The sequence below is a fragment of the Rana temporaria genome, chromosome 2 (genome assembly GCF_905171775.1).
Source record: "Rana temporaria chromosome 2, aRanTem1.1, whole genome shotgun sequence".
NCBI lineage: Eukaryota > Metazoa > Chordata > Amphibia > Anura > Ranidae > Rana > Rana temporaria.
In genome coordinates, this window is record NC_053490.1 from 367,116,429 (window position 1) to 367,140,060 (window position 23,632).

The 23,632-nt window shown below is 45.4% G+C and overlaps 2 protein-coding genes across 2 annotated transcripts in view; one reads left to right on the forward strand and one right to left on the reverse strand.

The window, feature by feature from the left end:
- CIAO3 (cytosolic iron-sulfur assembly component 3) overlaps window positions 1–16,577 on the reverse strand; it is a 48,939-nt gene extending 32,362 nt beyond the window's left edge. Inside the window, exons 1-3 of the mRNA XM_040337710.1 lie at window positions 16,421–16,577; window positions 12,192–12,287; window positions 1,307–1,450 (exon numbers count right to left, since the gene is read on the reverse strand). Coding sequence (XP_040193644.1) covers window positions 1,307–1,450; window positions 12,192–12,287; window positions 16,421–16,486 — 306 coding nt within the window. The 5' untranslated portion in view covers window positions 16,487–16,577. The remainder of the gene's footprint in view (window positions 1–1,306; window positions 1,451–12,191; window positions 12,288–16,420) is intronic.
- A 4-nt stretch (window positions 16,578–16,581) lies between these two features.
- The window catches only part of SARS1 (seryl-tRNA synthetase 1), a 48,955-nt gene continuing 41,904 nt past the window's right edge, over window positions 16,582–23,632 (forward strand). Inside the window, exon 1 of the mRNA XM_040337709.1 lies at window positions 16,582–16,817. Coding sequence (XP_040193643.1) covers window positions 16,682–16,817 — 136 coding nt within the window. The 5' untranslated portion in view covers window positions 16,582–16,681. The remainder of the gene's footprint in view (window positions 16,818–23,632) is intronic.

Genomic DNA, 23,632 nt, shown 5'->3' on the forward strand with positions numbered 1-23,632 from the left:
TCCAACATACATATCCATATATACTACTACAGTTTGTTCAGGGCCCCATATTTCATTAAACATGGTCACTTTATGTTCCTTGCAGATCTCAACACCTCTTTTGTGGTTGGTTTATTTTTGGTTGCAAGTGCTGATATGATCTATTTTTGCATAAAGTTGTTTTTTTGTTATATTCTGGTGGTGATCAACACGGCAACAAAATAGGATTTTGTATTTGATGATCACCAATCTAATATAAAGTTGGGCAATAGATTATTTGTGCAGCTCTAAAGTTGAATTTCATGATGGCACAGTGCGTGTATGTAGCATGTTAGATAAACTGTAAAGTGCAATAAATATGCAATACCAACTATGACTGATGTGCAATAACAATGCAAACATGTAAAAAGTAATAAAAAGAAAAAAAATTCATATGTGATTAACACAATGCATATTTAGCATGTAATGAATCATCAAGTGCAAACGTGCAATAATGATAGGCAATACCAACTGTGACCAATGTGCAATATTGAGTCACAGTACAAAATGTGAAAAAAATCAAATGATGAAACAAGAAAAAAAGCCATATAAACAACTTTCTCTTTTCATCAATTATTCAAATTCACATTTCACATTTTGTGTTAGTCACATATGAACTTTTTCTTTATTACTTTTTACATGTTTGCATTGTTATTGCATATCAGTCATAGTTGGTATTGCATATTGTTTATTGCACTTTACAGATTTATCACATGCAATATACATGTGTCATCATGAAATTTCAACTTTAGTGCTGCACTTTATACTTTGAATTATATTTTTGTGCCCAATATCTGGGTTATAGTGTTAAGCTGCTGACATATTTTTTATTTACCAAGCGTGGGTATAATTCTACATTTAATAGATTTGTAAATTGTGTTAAACCACAGGACCACATCTATCTGATCCTCTGAGCTCAATAAAGTGCATGTTTTTAAGTCCTCTTTGCAAAAATCACAGGAGAAATAAATAGATTTTGTGCTTCTTTCCTGTTGGCCTCGTCCAAGGCCAGAAAATGGCAAAAAACATGCCCCATGTACATGTAATTTTTAAACTTCAATTTCAAACTAAGCTTGTTATAAGAGAAATATTATGGCTACAATTGCTGAACTCCTGAAAGTTCTAGTTACCCAATGGTCTCTAGCTTCAGAACTGCTTGATACACTGACCAAGAATGTTAGTGTGAAGTAAGAATTCTTAAACTGCATACTAGACCTAGGTGGGTGCCAAAACTACTGGATCAGCATAATAGCCACAGTACAGGCTTCATCAAAGCTAAAATTATTACTTTGTTCTGGGCTAGAATCTTGTACAATTCTTCATGGCTTTGCTGGGTGATCAAGATGCTTTCTGCAGAGGTGACACAGCCACTACAGGCCAGGCAATCGTTCAATGTAATCTTTGCTTTTTCTAGCTTTTGGGAAGCTCCGTCCTACATAAGGGGAAAAAAAAAAGGGGGGTGGGGGTTAATAGCCATTTAGCATAAAGAAATATTTGAAACACATTACTACTACTAAGGCTAGGTTCACACTGAGGAGAATGCAGACATAGCACGTGATTTTCACTGCATTCCCGTGCAAATCACATGCTATGTCTGTGCGGTGCGATTTCAGACACAAGTTTGTGTGGCTGAAATCGTATTGCATCCGCATCAAAATGGTGCAGGACCCTTTTTCCCCCTGCACCTGAATCGCATCAGTGTTCACACCCATGCGATGCAATTCTGGCAATAGCACTGCGTTTTGCGATCTGTTTCAGGGTGCCGTTAAGACAGTGCTTCTCAAATAGTGGGGCGCGCCCCCCAGGGGGGGCCCGAGGCTCCATAAAGGGGGGCTCGTTCCGGACCGCAGCGATTTAGTATCCGCTTCTGTCCCCAGCCTCCGCCGCTAGTTAGAGGAGTGGACGGCGGGAGGCAGGACATTTTTGAACTGGGGGACGGGACCAGAGAGGTAGCAGCCTGTCATGTTGGACGGCAGGTGATTGGCTGCTAGGAGGCGGTCCTAGCAGCCAATCACCAGTTCGCCCAAAAGTCTCCCCGCCCCGCCCAGTGCTGCTGCGGCTTCACTTGACGAATGTCCCCCCTCCTGCTCTCCGCGCTGAAAAGTTACAGGTAGGAGTGGAGAGGGCGGAAGGGAGGAAAAATATATGGAAATGTTAAGGACGAGGAGTGGGGGCTGTGCTGTGGAGGGAAAAGGGGGGTTATGTGATGGGGGAAACTGTGTGCAGGATATGTGATGGGGGTCATGTAAAGGGGGGGGTATGTGATGGGGTCATGTAAAGGGGGCAATACTGTGTGGGGGGATATGTGATGGGGCAATACTGTGTGTGGGGGGGGGATATGTGAAGAAGGGCAATACCGTGTGTGGGGGGATATGTGAAGAAGGGCAATACTGTGTGGGGGGATATGTGGATACAGTGTTATGCAGAGGTGTACTTATAACAATTTTATAGACAAATGATACTATTTACAGTCGCGCGGGGGGCGCAAAATGTTTTCTTCTTCCTAGGGGGGGCATGACAGAAAATAATTGAGAAGCACTGCGTTAAGATAACATTGACACCATGAGATCTCAATGCAATGCGGGAAACACACAGGAGTCGCTGTGTTTCCCGCATCGCGTAAGTGTGAACCTAACCTTAATACAAATAATTCAACTTAAAAACCTAAAGTGCAACAATTGGACATTAATGGTAGAAGAGAAAACAATCTGAAAGAGTGGATGGTTTCATACATCTGAAACCTACATGGAATGGATGTACACAATTTCTGTACTGCTATACATACACACTTGCAGAGGTCCTGAAAAGAAAAGCATTTTTCCACCATGTGATCTTTATTTCGTTTACGGCTACAGCATTAACCAGGCCCGTACTGGCCTTAGGGCACACAGGGTACTTACCTGGTGGGCCAGGGGTCACACGTCCTTACAAGAGCGAGAGGGGCAGCTCCCACGAGCTAGATCAAATGCAGGTATCTGCATCCTCAGGACTGAGAGCCCAGGAGGGACTATACCTCCACCGCCTCCTTAACCCAGCAGCAGCAGTGGGCAGAGCATCCCTGGTGCCTCTTAGATCTTTGAATGTCCTACTGCTGGTATGGAAGGTACCAGGCATCACACACCCCTACATGCAGACAGGGACTGGGACAAGGGGGCACAGGAGGGACTGCAGACAGTGACATGGCAAGGGGTTTCTCTCACCTCCCACCTCTCTCACTCAAACCCCCCTGCTTGTAGGAGATGCCAGCGCTCAGTAGAGGATACCGGTGCTTAGGGAGGGACAGTAGGCTGGTAGCCTAGGCAGCCCAGAGGAGGAATAAAGATGCATCAGGCCATTAGTGTCTTTATTCTTCTTCTCTGGTGCTGTGCGGGTTTGCCGCCCTCCAATAAGCCCACAGGGGTCTTAGTCAGCCTCTTACAGTAAGCTTGTGAAAATGATCTTTCCTGCCCAGTGACTGAAGAAGGTTAAATAGAACTGTAGGTGTCTTTTTTTTTTTTTTAAACAAATTAAAGGGCTGCTCAGTCTAAAATGGCCAGGCCTATTTTTTTTGTCCCGGTCTGGCAACAACATATTCTGTTGTGCTTTAAAACAAAACTATTTGCAGAGCTTGCTACTAAAGCTGGTTTATAGTATGCCGTTCCTTCTACAGATTTACATATATCCTTTGGGTAGTAGTTCTATACTATCCAATATATTTTTGATTGCTGAAGGAAACCAGAAAACATAACACACTAGGGAGATACTCCCACTGAGTGGAATCGAACTTAACCACTTAATCACTGCCCCATAGCCGAATTACGGCTACAAGGCGGTTCCTTAACTCTGGGAGGACGTCCATTAATGTCCTCCCAGAATCGCACTCCCACGCGCCCCCTGGGTCGCGCACACGGGAGTGTCCATGACCGCCGGGATCGCGGTAAATTGCAGCTGATCGCGGCCGTTTACCACGTGATCGCTGTGTTCAATGACGGAGCGATCACATGTAAACAAACCGGCGTCATTTGATGACGCCGGTTCCTCCCTCCTCTCTCTGTACCGCTCGGTACAGTGTGAGAGGAGAGGGCGGGTGTCAGCAGCTCTGTGGGCTGGATCTGACTATTGCAGTCACAAATCCAGCCATCCCTGCAACACCCCCTGCGCAATACTCTGCAATACCCCCTGCGCAATACTCTGCAAATACCCCCTGCACAATTTTCAGATATTGGCACCATAGCTTGTGGGCGCTATAACTTTCACAAAGACCAAATATTCACCAATTTGTACTTATTTTTACCAAACATATGTAGCAGTATACATTTTGGCCAAAATTTATGAAGAAAAATTACAAATTTGCTAAATTTTATACAAAGAAAAAAAGAAAAATTTTATACAAACAAAGAAAAAAATATTTTTTTTTTACAGAATTTTCAGTCTTTTTTCTTTTATAGTGCAAAAAATTAAAAACCCAACGGTGATTAAATAACAGCAAAAAAAGCTCCATTTGTGGAAAAAAAATAAAAATAAAAATAAAAAGGACAAAAATTTCATTTGGGTACAGTGTTGTATGTCTGAGTAATTGTCATTCAAAATGTGAGAGCACCGAAAGTCTGGTTATTAAGGGGGTTTAAGTGCCCAGTGGTCAAGTGGTTAAAAACATGCACGTTAAAAGGTGAATGTCAAAAGCGAAAATTTAGAATTATGCCTAAGCAGTACCATGAAAATATACTTTTTGGTCTGGAATTGCTCCTGAAAAGGAGCAGTGCACTTCCTAGTATGCGAGTGTACCTACTACAGTGAGGGAAAAAAGAAAAGTATTTGATCCCCTGACGATTTTGTACGTTTACCCACTGACAAACAAATGATCAGTCTATAATTTTAAGATTGAGAAACAGAACAAAAATATAAAAAAAAAAAAAAAACACACCACATTTAAGTTATAAATTTGCATTCTAATGAATTATATAAGTATTTGACCCCTTCGATAAACATGACTTAGTACTTGGTGGCAAAACCCTTGTTGGAAATCACAGAGGTCAGACATTTCTTGTAGTTGGCCACTAGGTTTGCACACATCTCAGGATGGATTTTGTCCCACTCCTCTTTGCAGAGCCTCTCCAAGTCATTAAGGTTTGGAGGCTGACTTTTCGTAACGCGAACCTTCAGCTCCCTCCACATATTTGCTATAGGATTAAGGTTTGGAGACTAGCTAGGCCACTCAAGAAGAAGCACGTTAAGGTCCTAGAGCACCTCCTTTGTTGCCTTGGCCGTGTGCTTTAGGTCTTTGTCATGCTAGAATATCCTTCCACAATCAATTTTCACTGCCCTGGCTGAGGGAAGGAGGATCTCACCCAAGATTTGACAGTACATGGCTCCGTCCATCGTCCTTTTTATGCAGTGAAGTTGTTCTGTCCCCTTAGCAGAAAGACACCCCCAAAGCATAAGGTTTCCCCCTCAATGTTTGACGGTGGGGATGGTGTTCTTGGAGGTCATAGGCAGCATTCCTCCTCCTCCAAACACGGCGAGTTAAGTTAATGCCAAAGAGCTTGATTTTGGTCTCATCTAACCACAACACTTTCACCCAATTCTCCTCTGAATCATTCAGATATTCATGTGCTTGCTTGAGCAGGGGACCATACGGGCACTGCAGGATTTCAGTCCTTCATGGCATAGTGCGTTACCAATTGTTTTCTTGGTAAATATGTTCCCAGCTGCCTTGAGATCAGACAAGATTCTCCCATGTAGTTCTGGGCCGATTCCTCAGCGTTATCTTGATCATCGAAGCTCCACAAGGCGAGATCTTGCATGGAGCCCCAGACCGAGGGAGATTGAGTTATTTTGTGTTTCTTCCAATTGCAAATAAATCGCACCAACTGTTGTCACCCTCTCTCCAACATGCTTGGCGATGGTCTTTAGCTCATTCCAGACTTGTGTAGGTCTACAGCCTGTGAGCAGGGGGTTTTGAGGCAAGCAGGGATGTCTATCAGCAGGCGTTTTCCTTGTAAACAGTGATTGTAGGACACTTAGCACTTTGTGTGGCATGTAAAGGCTAAGTTCAACTTTTGGGAAAGAACAATAAATAGGATTTTTAATAGCAGCTTACTTGTAAAATCCTTTTCTTGGAGTACACCACGGGACACAGAGTCTAAGTCATTACATAGTGGGTTGTATAGTTCACCAGCGGTGATAGGACACTGGCACAACCAACACAACCAATGAAGACAGGCTCCTCTCTATATAACCCCCTCCCATAAGGGAAGTACCTCAGTTTTGTAGCAAAGCAATACATAACCCAGAAGAGGGGTGGGACTCTGTGTCCTGTGGTGTACTCCAAGAAAGGGATTTTACAGGTAAGCGGTTATTAAAAATCCTATTTTCTTTATCGTACACCACGGGACACAGAGTCTAAGTCATTACATAGTGGGATGTCCCAGAGCAATGCTCAATATGAGGGGAGGGAGACACAGATCAAGCAAACCGCCATGGACAAGAAACCCGATACTGCTGCTTGCAACACACTACGCCCAAAGGCGGCATCCTCACGTCTTCCGACATCTATTTGGTAGAATTTGGTAAATGTATGGACTGAAGACCAAGTTGCAGCTTTACAGATCTGAGCCATCCAAGCCTGATGATGCACTGCCCATGAAGCACTTATCGCCCTGGTTGAGTGCACCTTAACAGGAAAAGGAGGAATTTTATTTCTTAAACCATAAGTTTGAACAATCACTTGTCGAATCCATTTAGAAATGGTTGATCTTAATGCTGCCTGGCCCTTTTTGGAACCGTTTGGCAGAATAATCAAAACATCTGTTTTACGTATCTGGGCAGTCGCTTGCAGATAAACCTTCATTGCTCGCTCAACATCTAGAGAGTGCAATCATTTTTCCCCTGCTGACTGCGGTTCAGGAAAAAGTTAAGGCAAAATAATATCTTGATTTAAATGGAACGGCGAGACCACTTTAGGAAGAAAAGTAGGGTGGGGCCGTAATACAATTTTGTCTTTGTGACAAACTAGATAAGGCTCTTTTACAGGAAAGAGCTGCTAGTTCAGATACTCTCCTAGCAGAGGAGATAGCTAACTTCCGACTCAAGAGAATCAACGCAATATGACGGATCGGTTCAAAGGGCTGCTTCTGTAGGCCCGATAAAACCAGATTCAAATCCCTGGGGCACAAGGGAGGTTTGACTGGCGGATTTATCCGCAACACCCCCTGAATGAATGCCCTGACTAGGGAATGAGATGCCAAAGGTCTCTGAAAGAAGATAGAGAGCTGAGATGTGACCCTTAAAAGGTTTGTTTTCATAATAAGCATCCTTTACCTCCGGACATTCCTCTTTTTACTTCCTCATTGTTAGTTTTTGCTCAGAAGTTGCTCTATTTCTTCTCTGTTCACTTCCTGCTTGTCTTTTACTCACCACCGTAAAGGGAGGCTTTACTGCGGTGGTCAGTGACGTGCTCGCCCCCTCCTGGGAACTATATCTGTGTGGCAGGATGCTCTCTACGTGATAGAGACTTCAAGGAGGTGTGAATTACTGGGCGTGCCGCAATGCATACTGGGAAATGTAGTTCTTACATGAACGAGTGCCGCAAACCAGGAAGTGAATGAGAGAACAGAAACTAGAACGCCGGAGGTGATATAGATGAAGGAATTTAATAGGTATTTACTCATTTTTTAACAGAATAATTACACTATTCTGTCTGTCTACCTTGCAGACATAAATTTTAGGCAAAAAAAAAATGTTCCTTTACAACTCCCTTAATAGTACTGAGGGCTAACTTCATATCTACCCCCAATTGACAGAAGGTCAGAATCCTACTAATGACATATTTTTGAGGGTTCCACCCTCTTGATTCACACCAAGAAACATATGCCTTCCAGATTCTATAATAAGTGAGCCTGGAGGCCAGCTTCCTAGCATTAATGAGAGTGGAAAGAACTGGACCTGAGAGGCCCTGTTTCTTCAGTATGAAGGATTCAACAGCCAGACTGTCAAATTTAGCTTTTGTAAGGAAGGATGGAACACCGGACCCTGTGAGAACAGGTTTTGGTGAAGTAGAAGAATCCAAGGTTTCCCCACCGCCATCCTTACAATCTTGGTGTACCACTTGAGATTTTCTGGATGTATTTATCCACATCATCCCCAAAAAGTCATTCCCCATGAAAAGGCAAACCAGCCAACAGCTTTTTACATGGAGCTTCCGCTGACCAAAGAATTCTGCGCATATGCACCAATTGGAGCATAAGGCAGGATGCCTGTTGGATAGAATCTCTCATGGCATTGACCATAAAACACAAGGCCCTAGGTAGGTTCTCCCAAAGCTTAAAGGTGTTGTAAAGGTTTGTCTTTAATTTTCTAAATAGGTTCCTTTAAGCTATTGCATTGTTGGTTCACTTACCTTTTCCTTCGATTTCCTTTCTAAATGTTTTTTTTCTTTGTTTGAATTTCTCACTTCCTGTTTCTCCTCAGTAAGCTTTCCACCATCATCTGAGTGGTGGAAAGTCATTTAGAACAGCTTACTGAACACCTTACTGAGGAGGAACAGGAAGTGAGAAATTCAGACAAAGAAAAAAAAGAAAAAAAAACATTTAGAAGGGAAATTGAAGGAAAAGGTAAGTGAACCAACAATGCACTAGCTTAAAGTAACTTATTTAGAAAATAAACCTTTACAACCCCTTTAAGCTGGTCTGGAGGAAGGTCCTTGAGCCCTTGTTTTAACTGCTTAGGACCTGACACATACCAATGGCCGCCACGGCAGGTTGGGTCACTGAGCCCGCCAACACAAAAGAAGAAGATTTACGTAAAGCTTCTAATTTCTTTTCAGAAAAATCTTTAAACACCTGAGCATTGTCCACAGGACAAGACAGGTTTTCGTTTACGCAAGAAATGGCTGCATCTACCGCCGTTTGCTTCCATTTTTTAATACATTTTCCTCCATAGGATAAAGGACATCAAGTTTTCTAGGAGGAGAACATTTTTTATCTGGATGTTGCAAGTCGGTGAAAGATTTTCCAGTAAAGGATGAATCGGAAAGGAGCACGCAGCCTGTGGGGATTTTAAAGAACCCAGGGAGGAAACAGGAGATTCAGTTAACTCCACAGATGGCAACTTGAATGTGGAACGTACAGCTTCAGCATAACATTGCACCTGCATTTTTTTTAACCTGAGAAGCAGAAAAAGGTCCATCCGACTGCTCCTCATCCTTATCCTCTAAAGGCGCCACATCATCCTCATCAGACCTTTCTGAAGAGGGATCTAGAACAATGGAAGGGGATCCGCTTCACTTTTTAATGGATTTAGCGATTAATGTAGCTATTCTCCCTTCCAAATTGCCTAGAGCTGCTGATAAAGTGTCCTCAGTGACATATGCAGGATCCAGCACAACAGGAGAAGCTGCTATACCTGACAAAGGCAATGGCTCATCCTGTACAGGTGCTACTGATTCCTCAGGAGAGGATAAAACCTGGCTAGAACAGCTAGAGCCCCCTGTTTTAGGCGGAGTCTATTTTTTGTCTTAGTCCCTGAGCTGTTTCTCCGGGACAACATATTCCTAAGCCACAAGCGGAGGTAAAACGCATACACTAATGTGTTAGTTTAGCAATCTACAACAGTAAGCAACTATCACACAGTCTGATGCTGGGTAGGTGCCTTAAGTGACTGTAACCAACCACCTTAGAGAACTCACAGGATGCTGTGTCTCTTCCTATGGCGTCCATCAGGCATCTGTGGCTGATTTTAAATCCCGCCTCGCGCATGTGCAGTAGAGCGGCGTGCACGCCACCTTCAGTGTCATGGGGTAAATGCGCGCACGCCTATGGGGAATGAAACATGTGGGAAAAAGAGGCAACAGTGTGAGCTCTACGCTGACCTGCCTCAGAAGACATCCATCCCTGGAAGAGACCTCTCACACCTGCTTGCAGAGCCTGCAGCGGAGGAAATGCTGATGCACAAGCTTTACGTTCCTGACATGCGAGTGGAACTCTAAACTCTTACTCCCTCGAGTGGCGGTTTTCAGGCAAGACAGCCAAACTCAAAAAAAGGGGAAAATTCTTAAAGGAAAATTTTTTATTTGTTAAAATGCCCTGTGGTATCCTATAAAGTCATAATAGTTTAGTGATTTTTTTTTTAAAATAGTGAAAAGTGATTAAATTCCATGGTATCTCTTACCTGCATCTATCTGGTTTCGTTTCTGCTTTTTTCTTCCCGATTCTCAACGCTTGTTCGTGAGAGCAACGTCGCCGTCATGCTGGGAACTACATTTCCTAGTATCCTTTGCGCATCGCGCATGCGCAGTTAAAAAACCGGGACGTGCCCTCTGTGCATAGATTTGAATAGCCCGCCCACTATACCGTCCAAAGATGGATCACACAGGATGGGTGAAGTGTGGGGGCGGGCACAGTGAGAGAGGGGGCTGGAGGAGGCAGAACGCACCCACCCCCTTCCATTCAGCTGTAATAATGAAAGAGGGGAGGTTCAGTAAATCACACATCCTTGCAGTCTGGAACGTACAGAGCGTCCAGACGCAGACATGTAATATGCAGAGGAGATTTAGACAGTACCAATCTTGACTAGGGCTGCACGATTTTGGTCAAAATGAGAATCACGATTCTTTTGCATAGACAAAAGATCACGATTCTCTCACGATTCTCAAAAATGTAAATAAAAAAAAAAAAAAAACAAAAGAGACCAGTGATATGTCTATAATGTTAAAGATCATATAACTCCTATGAAAAAAAGCAGAATCAAACTTTGATTCAGATTTTTTCATAGGAGTTATATGGTCTTTAACATTATAGACATATCACTGGTCTCTTTTTTTATACATCAGAAGCAGTACTGCCAGCAACCATTGGGTGGCGCATGGATACACACAGTTGTACAGAACTGTGAGAAGGTTTAATACATCAGAAGCAGTACCGCTGGCAACCACTGGGTGGCGCATGGATACAAACTACTGTTGTGAGAGAAGCTCAGGCATCTATCCAGCGGCGCAGGCTGCTGACGTCGGTTTCGATATCGGCGGCATTTGCGTTCCACGCTGGTTACGTGGAACCAGCGGTGAACACAGAAAAATCGCGGGTCATCCCACGGGGAGATCGCGGGCGGGGAGAATCAAGATCGCGATTCTCTCCGCGATTAATCGTGCAGCTCTAATCTTACCCCCTGACGGCAGGTAGTGTTGTGCCCACCTTCAGGGATATGGGTTCCTACTTAAAGGAGACCTCTTCCCTGGGCCTTGTAAAAGACTCTGCCAGAATACTTTTGCGCATTTTTTTTAAGTTGCAAAAGTGCTGGATCCCAGAGCCCAGTCCATCAAAGAGGGACATTACAGGCACTGCCTCGCTCTTCTGTGAGGCTCGGGTACCATCCATTTGGCGTAATTTAACAAGCACTTTGGATGGACCCGACGTCGTAGCTCTTTTTACCCAGAAGTATTCCAACAGAGCTCCTTCCTAGCACATCCTTCTCGTGCCCTTCACCTTAGACACCGGCGAAAAAACTGAGGTACTTCCCTTATGGGAGGGGTGATATAGAGAGGAGCCCGTCTTCATTGGTTGTGCCAGTGTCCTATCACCTTTGGTGAACTATACAACCCACTATGTAATGACTCTGTGTCCTGTGGTGTATGATAAAGAAAAATGCACGTTTCTGCAGAAATAAAAAATGTGCATACATTATTTTTTCCCACAGGAGCCTGGAAAGCAAGGCTAGATAACAGGCGCAATGCCAGGCTCCTGCAGACTCAGTAGAGCTGTCTGCCCATACGAGCAGACAGTTACTGAAGAGCAGGAGGAACAATTAACTACGAGAGCGCTCACTGGTGCCCTCAGAGTTCATTGAAAACTGCAAGCTGTGTGCCAGGATGGTACATGGTAGTTGTAGTTCATTCACAGAACTCTGAATGAAAAAGACGTGGCTGTGTGGGCAGAGAAGGTGACAGCGGCTGTAGGGAGAAGAACCCCTGCCCGCTGTCAGGGGGGCCATCGTGGGGGTGGGAACTGCTGGAGCATATTACACTCTAAATATGGGTGTAACATGCTCCCAAAGGTGAACTTATCCTTTACAGCATGTACAATCATATGGGCAATGTTAATGTCCAAAAGCATAGGTGTAAACCAGAAAGACACACTAGCTGTGATAATTCAGTTTTCTATTTGTTTACTGTTGCCCTGTTCCAGTCAAACTGAGCTCACCTCATTAACCTGGAAATAGCTCCCATCATTTTCAATTCGGATCTTGGCTGCTGCTTTTCCAGGTTTCTTCTCAACTTTAACTGGTTTAATGCAATCCTATAGAGAAATACAAACAATGTTTTTTTGTTTTTTTTCGACAATTGACATTATGTTGTGTCTGCTGCTGAAGCATTTGAATATAGTGTTCAGATATATACACAAATACAATTATTTCCCAAAGTGAACGTGGATAACCAGTGACACTCAGATGTCTTTTGGACACATCTTGTTCAATAATTTATTTTATCTGTGTTCAGAAGTCAACTGAACATCAGTCACCCACCCAGGAGATCCTTAGTTGTTTTGGAGGGCAAACTTATATAACCTATCAATATGCACTTTACTTTTAGGTAGGGCTTTTTTTCTCAAACAATAGGTGTTGGAACTCAACCACGGCCCTGCAAAACTCCTCCCCCAAACCACATCAAATAGTGGGTGTGGTCAGATTTCACAAACAGTAGGAGGGTTTGAACTTCAGAGTGCAGAGCTGTCACTTGTAAAACTCGATTTCTGTATTTACAAGTGATTGTGGTGAGCAGACACCAAAGGGTCAGAGCCAGAGGTGGTGGAACACAGTTCCACCTAAAAAAAAAGCCCTGCTTTTAGGTCTATAAAATAAAGATTGTAAGTTAATGCAATGGGTGATGCATTGTGACTGGATGAGCTCCCTAGCCTTTACCGACACTAAATGGAGGGACACTTGGAGGTCTCAGTTCAATAAAAGAGGTTTGTCAGAATGGGCCAATTACAATGAAAATTATACTACAGACCTTCATTATTAGGGATGTCCAGATACCGATACTAGTATCGGTACCGATACCGAGCATTTCCCCGGGTACTTGTACTCATGAAATTCTCCGATGCTTCACCCGATACCTGGGCAGTCAGGGTGATCGGTGCGACAGGGGAGTTGCAAGCACTGATCTGCCCCCTTTTCAGCTGCTTTAGTTAAAGTTATACAGCGGTAATCGGTGCTTGTAACTCCCCCAAAAGCCGCACCAATCACCGCTGACTGTCCCTGTATCCTCCTCCGTGCTGCCCTCCCCATCCAAGTTTGTGTTCCCCTCTGTGCTGTGTGTCCCCCTCCGGGTCCTTGTCCCCCTCCTTGCTGCAGTCCATGCTCCGTGCTGTCCCCCTCTATGTCCTCCTCCACCACCCCGATCTGTCAGGATGGAGAGCGGAGGTAGAAGCCACTAGAATCCGGCTCCTACCTTTTCCCAATGAACAGAGTCAGCGATCACTGACTGTCCATTCACATAACTGAGCATCATAACCTGTGTTTACGATGCTTCAGTTTATGAATGGAGAGGAGCTTCTCTCCATTCATTTTAGCTGAGGCTGCAGAGAAAGGGACTGGGGAATCTGTGTCCTTAGTCCCTTTCTCTGTCTCAAAGTGGAAATGTCAAAAAGAAGAAGAAAGCACTAAAATAAAAATAAAATACTGCCACATGACATTAAAAAAAAATAAAAAAAGTTTCGGAATCGGCGAGTACTTGGAAAAAAAAAAAAAATATCGGTACTTGTACTCGGTCTCAAAAAAGTGATATCGGGACAACCCTAAAAATACAAATTAATATTTGTATCTTTCTGTTCCTTCATCTGCAGATCAAAGGGATGGAATTAGATCTGCAGATAATGTCACTTAAAGTGGTTGTAAAGGCTTCTCTGTGCACCATCTCCCTTAAAGCGGTAGTTCACCCCCCCCCCCCGACACATTTTACCATCGAGACAGGCATTGTAGCGCGAGCTACAGTATGCCTGTCCCGATTTTTTTAACCCCGTACTCACCTTGTAGTCGTCCATCGTAGATTCCGGCTCCCGCGGGGAATGGGCGTGCCTATGGAGAGGGAGGATGATTGACGGCCGGCCCTGGCACGTCACTCTCCCCGAAGACAGCCGGAGTAGGTCTCGGCTCTTCACGGCGCCTGCGCACAGGCTATGCGCACGCGTCGTGAAGACCGAGCCTATTTCGGCTATTTCCGGAGAAGCGTGACGCGCCAGAGCCGGCCGTCAATCATCCTCCGTCTCCATAGGCACGCCCATTCCCCGGAATCTTCGATGGACGACTACAAGGCGAGTACGGCGGTAAAAAATTTGTGACAGGCATACTGTAGCTCGCGCTACAATGCCTGATTTTAAGGTAAAATAAAAAAAATAAAAAAATTTCCCGTCGATAGGGTGAACCCCCGCTTTAACCCCCCTAATTACCTGAGCCACATCTCTATACAGCAACTTTTATTTTGTAAACCTTAAAAGCCTTTAAAGCAACCTGTTTTTATTAAAAAAAAAAAAAAATGTTCCTCTGTTTAACCCCTTAGTTCAATCAGCCCTAATTAACTCCTTAGTCTCATCTCCAACTATTATTTTACTGCAGATTTTTTTTGTTTTATATCAACTATTAATAGGACATGTAAATAGTAAATTGTAGATCTAAGAATAAATAAATGAGGAAGTGGACACCCAGGGCTGCTCCAAACCACAACATTTCTATTAAGAAGTAATAAAGTAGTGAAACAAATTAAGGCCATGAGATAAAGGCACAGTGAACACTGTAGTGTTCTTTCACTTGGTGGTCAGTGAAAAATGCCTTCTTACTATGCCAGAAAGTGAAAACATGCCCCCTTACATAGGTGGCCAGAGGTGAAGAGACTTCTTTGGTGGTTATGGTTAGTGAAAAGCACACTCTGATACAGGTGGTCAGTGGACAAGGGCCTTCTGGTACAGGTGGTCAGTGGACAAGGGCCTTCTGGTACAGGTGGGCAGGGAGGCCCCCCTTCTGATACAGGTGGGCAGGGAGGCCCCCCTTCTGGTACAGGTGGTCAGTAGACAAGGGCCTTCTGATACAGGTGGTCAGTGGACAAGGGCCTTCTGATACAGGTGGTCAGTGAGTGGACAAGGGCCTTCTGATACAGGTGGTCAGTGAGCAAGGTCCTCCTGATACAGGTGGTCAGTGAGTGGACAAGGGCCTTCTGATACAGGTGGTCAGTGAGCAAGGTCCTCCTGATACAGGTGGTCAGTGAGCAAGGTCCTCCTGATACAGGTGGTCAGTGAGTGGACAAGGGCCTTCTGATACAGGTGGTCAGTGAGCAAGGTCCTCCTGATACAGGTGGTCAGTGAGCAAGGTCCTCCTGATACAGGTGGTCAGTGAGCAAGGTCCTCCTGATACAGGTGGTCAGTGGACAAAGGGCCTTCTGATACAGGTGGGGCCTTTCTGATACAGGTGGTCAGTGAGCAAGGTCCTCCTGATACAGGTGGTCAGTGGACAAAGGGCCTTCTGATACAGGTGGTCAGTGGACAAAGGGCCTTCTGATACAGGTGGTCAGTGGACAAGGGCCTTCTGATACAGGTGGTCAGTGGACAAGGGCCTTCTGATACAGGTGGTCAGTAAGCAAGGTCCTCCTGATACAGGTGGTCAGTGGACAAAGGGCCTTCTGATACAGGTGGTCAGTGGACAAAGGGCCTTCTGATACAGGTGGTCAGTGGACAAAGGGCCTTCTGATACAGGTGGTCAGTGGACAAAGGGCCTTCTGATACAGGTGGTCAGTGGACAAGGGCCTTCTGATACAGGTGGTCCTTTCTGATACAGGTGGTCAGGGGGGCCCTTTCTGATACAGGTGGTCAGGGGGGCCCTTTCTGATACATGTGGTCAGGGGGGCCCTTTCTGATAAAGGTGGTCAGGGGGGCCCTTTCTGATACAGGTGGTCAGGGGGGCCCTTTCTGATACAGGTGGTCAGGGGGGCCCTTTCTGATACAGGTGGTCAGGGGGGCCCTTTCTGATACAGGTGGTCAGTGAGCAAGGGCCTTCTGATACAGGTGGACAATGGCCAAGGGCCTTCTTAGATTGACCAATGGGAAGAAAAGGTTCCCTCACAGATAACTGATGTCATTGTTATCAGTGGTTAGTTGTTGAAGATGCATTGCTCAAAGGAGCTCCTTGCCTTCCCCTGCGCTAGCACACGTCGATTCCTATAATGACACTGTAAATTGTATCAAGAAAATTCTAAGCTGTACAAAAAAAAAGGAAGACAATTCATCTAGGAACTACACATCCCTGACCACCCTTCCTGGTAGGTCCCCCAACCCTGCTACATGTCATGTGACATCCACGTGTCCTTCACTTCTCCGGCTCTCAGTAGTAGAGCACGGTATCATGAATGATGACATTGCTGTCCTTCCACACACTGACACACCTGGGATGGCCCGATATAATCGTCCAGGTCGGTCAGCTGCAGCACTCCACTGAAATGAGACGCCATGTCCTGTACGGAGCTCTCAGTGCTGAGCACGGTTCCTTGTCAGAGCCCTCCCCTTCCTACACGCCTGGTGGTCACATGACCGTGTGACGCCACCCGCAGCCCTTCTCCCACTGAGTCCTGAGTGGCCGGTGTTCTTTCATTGGGTTCGCTGCAGTCAGTGTCGGATCTCTGTGTTGTGTGTGTGCCGTTGTAGCCATGGTGCTGGACTTGGACTTATTCCGTGAGGACAAAGGAGGGAACCCGGAGCTCGTACGGGAGACACAGAGGAAGAGGTTTAAAGACCCGGGCTTGGTGGACTCTCTGCTCCGGTCAGACGCGGCATGGAGGAAATGTGAGTCCCTGAGCGAGCAGTGTGTAAGGCGGAGGGAGAGCCCAGGCCGGTGTATAGAAACTATATATGTGTATGTATACAGAGCGGAGAACATGTGCTGGCCTCACATCTGATGCAATCCTACTGCAAGTCAGCTATAGAGGAGGCGTGCTGACATCTAGGCCCCGCCCTCCCCGTGAACTATAGTGTACTCAGCACTCATCTGATACCTTATGTGTTCTGGGTGTGGGGGGAATGCGGGGACTATGCGTCACTCCATATACATGTGTATCATTTTTAGCAGCACTCGCACATAGTACTGATTTGTGAACATCAGATCCCTGATAGAATAATTCTGTCTAAAAAAAAAAAAAAAAAAGTGGATGGGCTGATGGATATTTGCACATAAAAATAGTTTCTTGTTATACGTATGTAAAATACTGACCAGCAATGCAGTTTTTTTTTTCCTGATCTATCCACAGCGCACTTGTGTGTACAAGCTAGTTTAAAAACAATGAGCTGCATTTAGATCAGTTAAAGTATAAGTGCACCCTAACCATGGTGGATCTGATTTAAATCAGAATTTTTAAAGGGGGTTGTAAAGGTAAACAATGTTTTCCCTGTTCATGTAAGAACTACATTTCCCAGTATGAATTGCGGCACGCCCAGTAATTCACACCTCCTTGAAGTCTCTAACACGTAGAGAGCCTCCTGCCGCACAGATGTAGTTCCCAGGAGGGGGTGAGCACGTTACTGACCACCGCAGTAAAGCCTCCCATCACGGTGGTGAGTAACAATCAGAGGGGGTGAGCATGTTACTGACCACCGCAGTTAAGCCTCCCTTCAGGGTGGTCAGTAAAATCGGACAAGCAGGAAGTGAACAGGTCAGAGAAGAAATAGAGCAACTTCTGAGCAAAAATGAACAATGAGGAACTGAAAAGAGGAATGTCTGCAGGTAAAGGTATTATGAAAACATTTTTTTTTTCCCTTTACAACCCCTTTAATGACAGGTTCTTAACCACTTCCATACAGGGCACTTACGCACCTTCCCGCCCAAGCCAATTTTTAGCTTTCAGCACTGTCGCACTTTGAATGGCAATTGCGCGGTCATGCTACACTGTACCCAAACAAAATTGGCGTCCTTTTTTCCCCATAAATAGAGCTTTATTTTGGTGGTATTTGATCACCTCTGCGATTTTTTTTTTTTTTTTTTGCGCAACAACTAAAAAAAAGACTGAAAATTTTGAAAAAAAATTACGTTTTTATTTTTTTCCTGTTAATTTTTTTGTAAATAAGTACGTTTTCTCTTTCAATTACGGGCATTGATGGGCACCGGTGAGATGGAACTGATGGACATCGATGAGGTAGTACTGACGGGCACAGATGAGGTGGCACTGATTGGAGGCGCTGGTATGCGGCACTGATGGGCACACATAGGCGGCACTGATGGGCACATAGGCGGCACTGGGCACTCATGGGCGGCACTTATGGGTGGCACAGATGGGCCCTGATAAGTGGGCGCTGGGCATGGATGGGCACTGTGGGGTGGCACTGATGGACACTGTGGGGTGGCACTGATGGACACTGTGGGGTGGCACTGATGGACACTGTGGGGCGGCACTGATATACCCATGTTGCCAATCAGTGCCCATTTGTGGGCACTGATTGGCATCTTTTTTTTTTTTTTAATTTTTTTTTTTTTTTTTTTTTGCCCTTCCCTGGTTGTCCAGGGTGGGCTTCCCTGGTGGTCCAGTGTGGTGATCCGAGGGGGGGGCTGCGCTGATAAACAATCAGCGCGAACCCCCCCTGTCAGGAGAGCCGCCGATCAGCTCTCCTCTACTCGCGTCTGTCAGACGCGAGTGAGGAAGAGCCATCGACGGCTCTTCCTGTTTACATCGTGATCAGCCGTGGTTGGACACGGCTGATCACGTGGTAAAGAGTCTCCGTGAGAGACTCTTTACCGAGATCGGTGTTGCGGGGTGTCAGACCTTACACCCTGCAACAACGATCGCCGCGATGCGCACCCCCGGGGGCGCGCAGCGGCTCAGAATCCTGAGAACGTCATATGACGTGCAGTCAGGATTCTACAACCACTTTGCCGACGTCAATCTGTCGTTGGCGGGCGGCAAGTGGTTAAAGTAGAATGAATTAGAATGACCTGAATTTGTTACTTGAATTAGGCGCAGGTAGTTTAGGAGAGAGCTGACACCAGAAAAGTGTAAAGGCTTTATTAAATTCTCCAGATTGTTCCTTGATGAATAAACTATTCTTGTTTTGCCTGTCTTGACCAATAAAGAGCACACCATGGCAGTGGCGTAACCAGAGTTATGGGCGCCCGGGGCAAAAAAAAAACTTAAACATTTTGGAGATTTTTTTTAAAACTTTTCTTATAGTTACTTATTTTTTTCCCTCCTTTTTATGTTTTTTTACACTTTATGTCATTGCTATTACATAGGGGGATAAAAATCCTCCTATATAATAGCACAGGTACACTGACAGGTCCTCTTTATGGAGACATTAGGGGTCTCTAGGACCCCTAATGTCACCTGAGGACCCCAAAAGAAGCTAATGAAGCACAGATCTGCTTCTTCTCTCTGGCTATAGCAGCCAGATGACTGACAGGTGAATGCAGATGTAATACACATCACTTCTACATTCACAGCCTGGAGGGAGATCAGCAAGGAGGAAGATGCTGGTCTCCCTCCCATCTTACCTCCTGACACCCTCCCGAGCCGGTCCTGGGCCGCAGATCCTGGGATTGAAGGTGAGGGGTCAGGAGGGAGGGCGGCGGCAGTACTGGAGGGGGGTAGGGGGGGCACACAGCCAGCACATATACACAATTGGCAGGCTATAGTGCCGCCGATCGTGTATATGTGAAAGTTCAACCGGTAATGGTACTGACCCCTGACACCTGCACTGACCTGACACCTGCACTGACCTGACACCTGCACTGACCTGACACCTGCACTGACCTGACACCTGCACTGACCTGACACCTGCACTGACCTGACACCTGCACTGACCTGACACCTGCACTGACCTGACACCTGCACTGACCTGACACCTGCACTGACCTGACACCTGCACTGACCTGACACCTGCACTGACCTGACACCTACACTGACCTGACCCCGACACTGACAGTAGAAGTCCTGCAATACTCGCACCCCCCTCCCCCCAGCTTGGTGAAAATCCATCCTCCTCCGAGTCCTCCTTACCTCTGTCTGACTCTGCTCTTCTCCAGAAACTGCTCCAGGACTCTCCTCAGGACGGACAGGACCCCAGAATTGCTTCGGACTGAGTCCCGACTCTCTTCCCCGCCGGCCGCCAGCGCCATCCACCCGCAGCCCGCTCCATGCTGCAACTCCCTCCTCATAGGCAGCACCGTACCGCAGAGCACCAGAGCGGAGGGGAAAACGGCGGCTCACACTTTCAGCGCCTGCCGTCTCCCGCCGCCATGTTCAGAGTTTCCCGGCGCTCTGTGATTGGGCGTATGGCGGTCATGTGCGGAGGCGGGACTTCCAGCCCCACTCCTCACATGACCCCCATATGCCCAATCACAGGGCGCTGGAGGACATTAAACAAACATGGTGCCGCTGGCCAGTCCGGACATCCGTGTCGGTGACACAGGGAATTAAAATTAGGAGGAGGCACGGAAAGTCGCCCCCCCTAAATGTCGCGCCCGTGGCCACAGCACCCCCTGCCCCCCCCTTGCTACGCCAGTGCACCATGGCAATTTGGAAATACGGAGCACACTATAGATAGCAGTAAAAATACATTTTTATATTCATTTTAAAAAGTAAAATATACACTTTTAATTCTGAGCAGTTTCTGTTGCCAGAAAGTCGTTTTTTTCAGAATCCAAACTGACTTTTCATGAAAATGAAAAGCCTGCTTTACTTGCATTCTCCCCCCCCCCCCCCCACCCCCACTTACCAAATACAAATGGTTTAAATAAGTGTTGAAAATACATCTTTCCAAAAAATACTTCCAACATTTCAGGAGGCGTAGGTGGTACCACTGTGCCTCCCAGGAGAGCTGGGTGTTCGAAATCCCAATGGGCTAAAGTGCATCCTTGTGGGATTTCGAGCACCAAGCTTTTTCATGAGGCACAATATTATCCCCTGTGTCGTATAAACGTAACAGAAAATGTGGCAGAGGTAAGTGATTTTTTTTTTTTTTAATACATTTTTAAAGGGGTTGTAAAGACAAAAATATTTTCCTCTTAAATTAAAGTCTGACAGTAGCTGATAAAGTAAAAAGTAATGTTTTGCATTATAACTAGTTTGATACCTGTTGAAACCGAGCTGTTTTATTCACCTCCGGCACTCCTGAATCATTATTTTCACTGACTTCCTGGTTTGCGGTGCGCATTCATTCTTGCTACATCACGGCCTAATGGGAACTACAGTTCCCATTAGGCTTAGCCTCCATGCCTGTGAGGGATAAGAGAGCATCTTCACGCAGGGCTGTAGTCATAGGGAGGGGGTGAGCACATTCTGCTTTCCACCATGCAAAACGGCTCAGATGCTGGTGGAAAGCAAGAAGAGGAGAGACAGGAAATGGCATTTTCAAACCTGGATTACTGTATTTTGGAGGTCAAAAGGAAAAACGAGGTAAGTGATATTTAAATGCTCTAGCTTACATTAATAAATTGATCTAATAAAAAACAAACCTTTAGTGTTCCTTTACGTTCTTTGTATTGAGGTGGGCGAAACGTGCCTGCAAGTTAAGCAGACCTATTTTTGGAAGATCTCCTTTAAAGAATAATCCTAAGGCCCCTTTCACACAGGTGGACCATTGACAGGGCCCACCTGTCAGTTTTTTTAGGCGGACCTGAATGGACACTCCATGTAGGTCTATGGAGCGGTGACAAGCCCGTGTGAAAGGGGCCTAACCAATGCCAAGAAGCGTGTGACCTTTCAAATTACAACTGTAATTTTTTTCAGTGCAAGTAAATATGTCATATAGTGCTTCCATTTTATTATCCTACAATTTGTATTCATAAGGCCCAATGCTATGTGCAACCCAGTGTGTTCCTGTGTGCTGTAACACAATCGATTTGTGGTCATACATAATTAAACAATTACCTCCCCAAAGAGGAGCTCTCATGGCTGGGATGCCCATCGTTTTCTAAGCAAACTTTGTTGTCCAGCCAATAGCCTTCCTGCAATCTGTCAGCCAGAAGTCTGCTGAGGTATGCAGGTACTGTGCATCCCTGCATTAGATGCAGCTAAAGTTATTAGGATTGGGAACCATTATCCAATGGTTTTTAGATTCCTTTAAACAGAATCTACATATAATGTGATCCGTCATCTAAATTAGTGTACGAAATAACGTTGGTTGCAACTGCACACTGAGATTAGTTTTTTTTTTTTTTTTTTTTACATTGAAGTTACTATATCCATGAGTGTGATGGAGCCTTGCACTCCAAAAATAGTACCTGCCTTGGAGTGGGCTGTTCTCACACATGCTTATATGACGAGGGAGAGTAAATGACGAAGGGGTAGAGTTATGAACGTTGTTTCTGATAGTTTTGTTTTCTTTCCATTGACCCCCGTGGGCTGTGGTGGCACAGGTTTGGCATCAGTCATGATTATAGGGTTTTAGTAGAACAGGCTTAGTAACAGTGGGCAGACATTTGTGTTGCAGACCATTGTAGGGCTCCAACTAACGATTATTTTCATAATCGATTAGTTGGGCGATTATTGTTTCGATTAATCGGATAAAAACAAACGTAATATACAACTTTTTCATTTTATTTAAAATAATAATGAAAATGATGGGGCACTATTCCTCCCGGCAACACCAATAATGGAGCAGCACTATTCCTCCCGGCAACACCAATGGGGCACTATTTCCACCCGCCCAGAAAAACCAATGATGCACTACCCCCCCCCCCCCCATCCTCCCAGGAAAACCAATGATGGGGCACTATCCCCCCCCCCCCATAAATACTTATGATTGGGCACTTGTTGACATTACAGAAATTAAAGTACACCGAGTATTGCAGGGGTTGACAAATTTGCTTGGAATCTAGGAGCCAGCTAAAAAAGTTAGGAGCCAGAAAACGCACCCCGTCCCGACGAGCTTGCGCGCAGAAGCGAACACATACGTGAGCAGCGCCCGCATATGTAAACGGTGTTCAAACCACACATGTGAGGTATCGCCGCGATTGGTAGAGTGAGAGCAATAACTCTAGCCCTAGACCTCCTCTGTAACTCAAAACATGCAACCTGTAGATTTTTAAACGTCGCCTATGGATATTTTAAAGGGTAAAAGTTTGTCGGCATTCCACGAGCGGACGCAATTTTGAAGCGTGACATGTTTGGTATGAATTTACTCGGCGTAACATTATCTTTCATAATATTAAAAAAAAATGGGGATAACTTTACTGTTGTCTTATTTTTTAATTAAAAAAAGTGTAATTTTTTTCTCAAAAAAGTGCGCTTGTAAGACCGTTTGGGGGTTCCAATTAGAGGGAAGAAGATGGCAGTGAAAATTGTGAAAAATGACATTGTTAAACTTGTAATGCTTAACTTGTAATACCAACGGCCACCACCAGATGGTGCCAGCTCACATCTGGTGGTAATAACTTGTAATACCAACGGCTCACCACCAGATGGCGCCCACCTTCCAAGCCAAGTCGCCAGGACACTATTTCTAGTCGACCTGGCGCCCGGGATTTGTCGATCCCTGGAGTATTGTATTGCATTGTAATAACCATAGCCACTACCTTATATTGCAGGTGCAGCACGGCGCTCACGGCTGCTTCTCGCCTCTCTCACGCCAGTCTCCATTCCTTCGAGGCAGCAGCGGGCGGGGCTGAGAATATT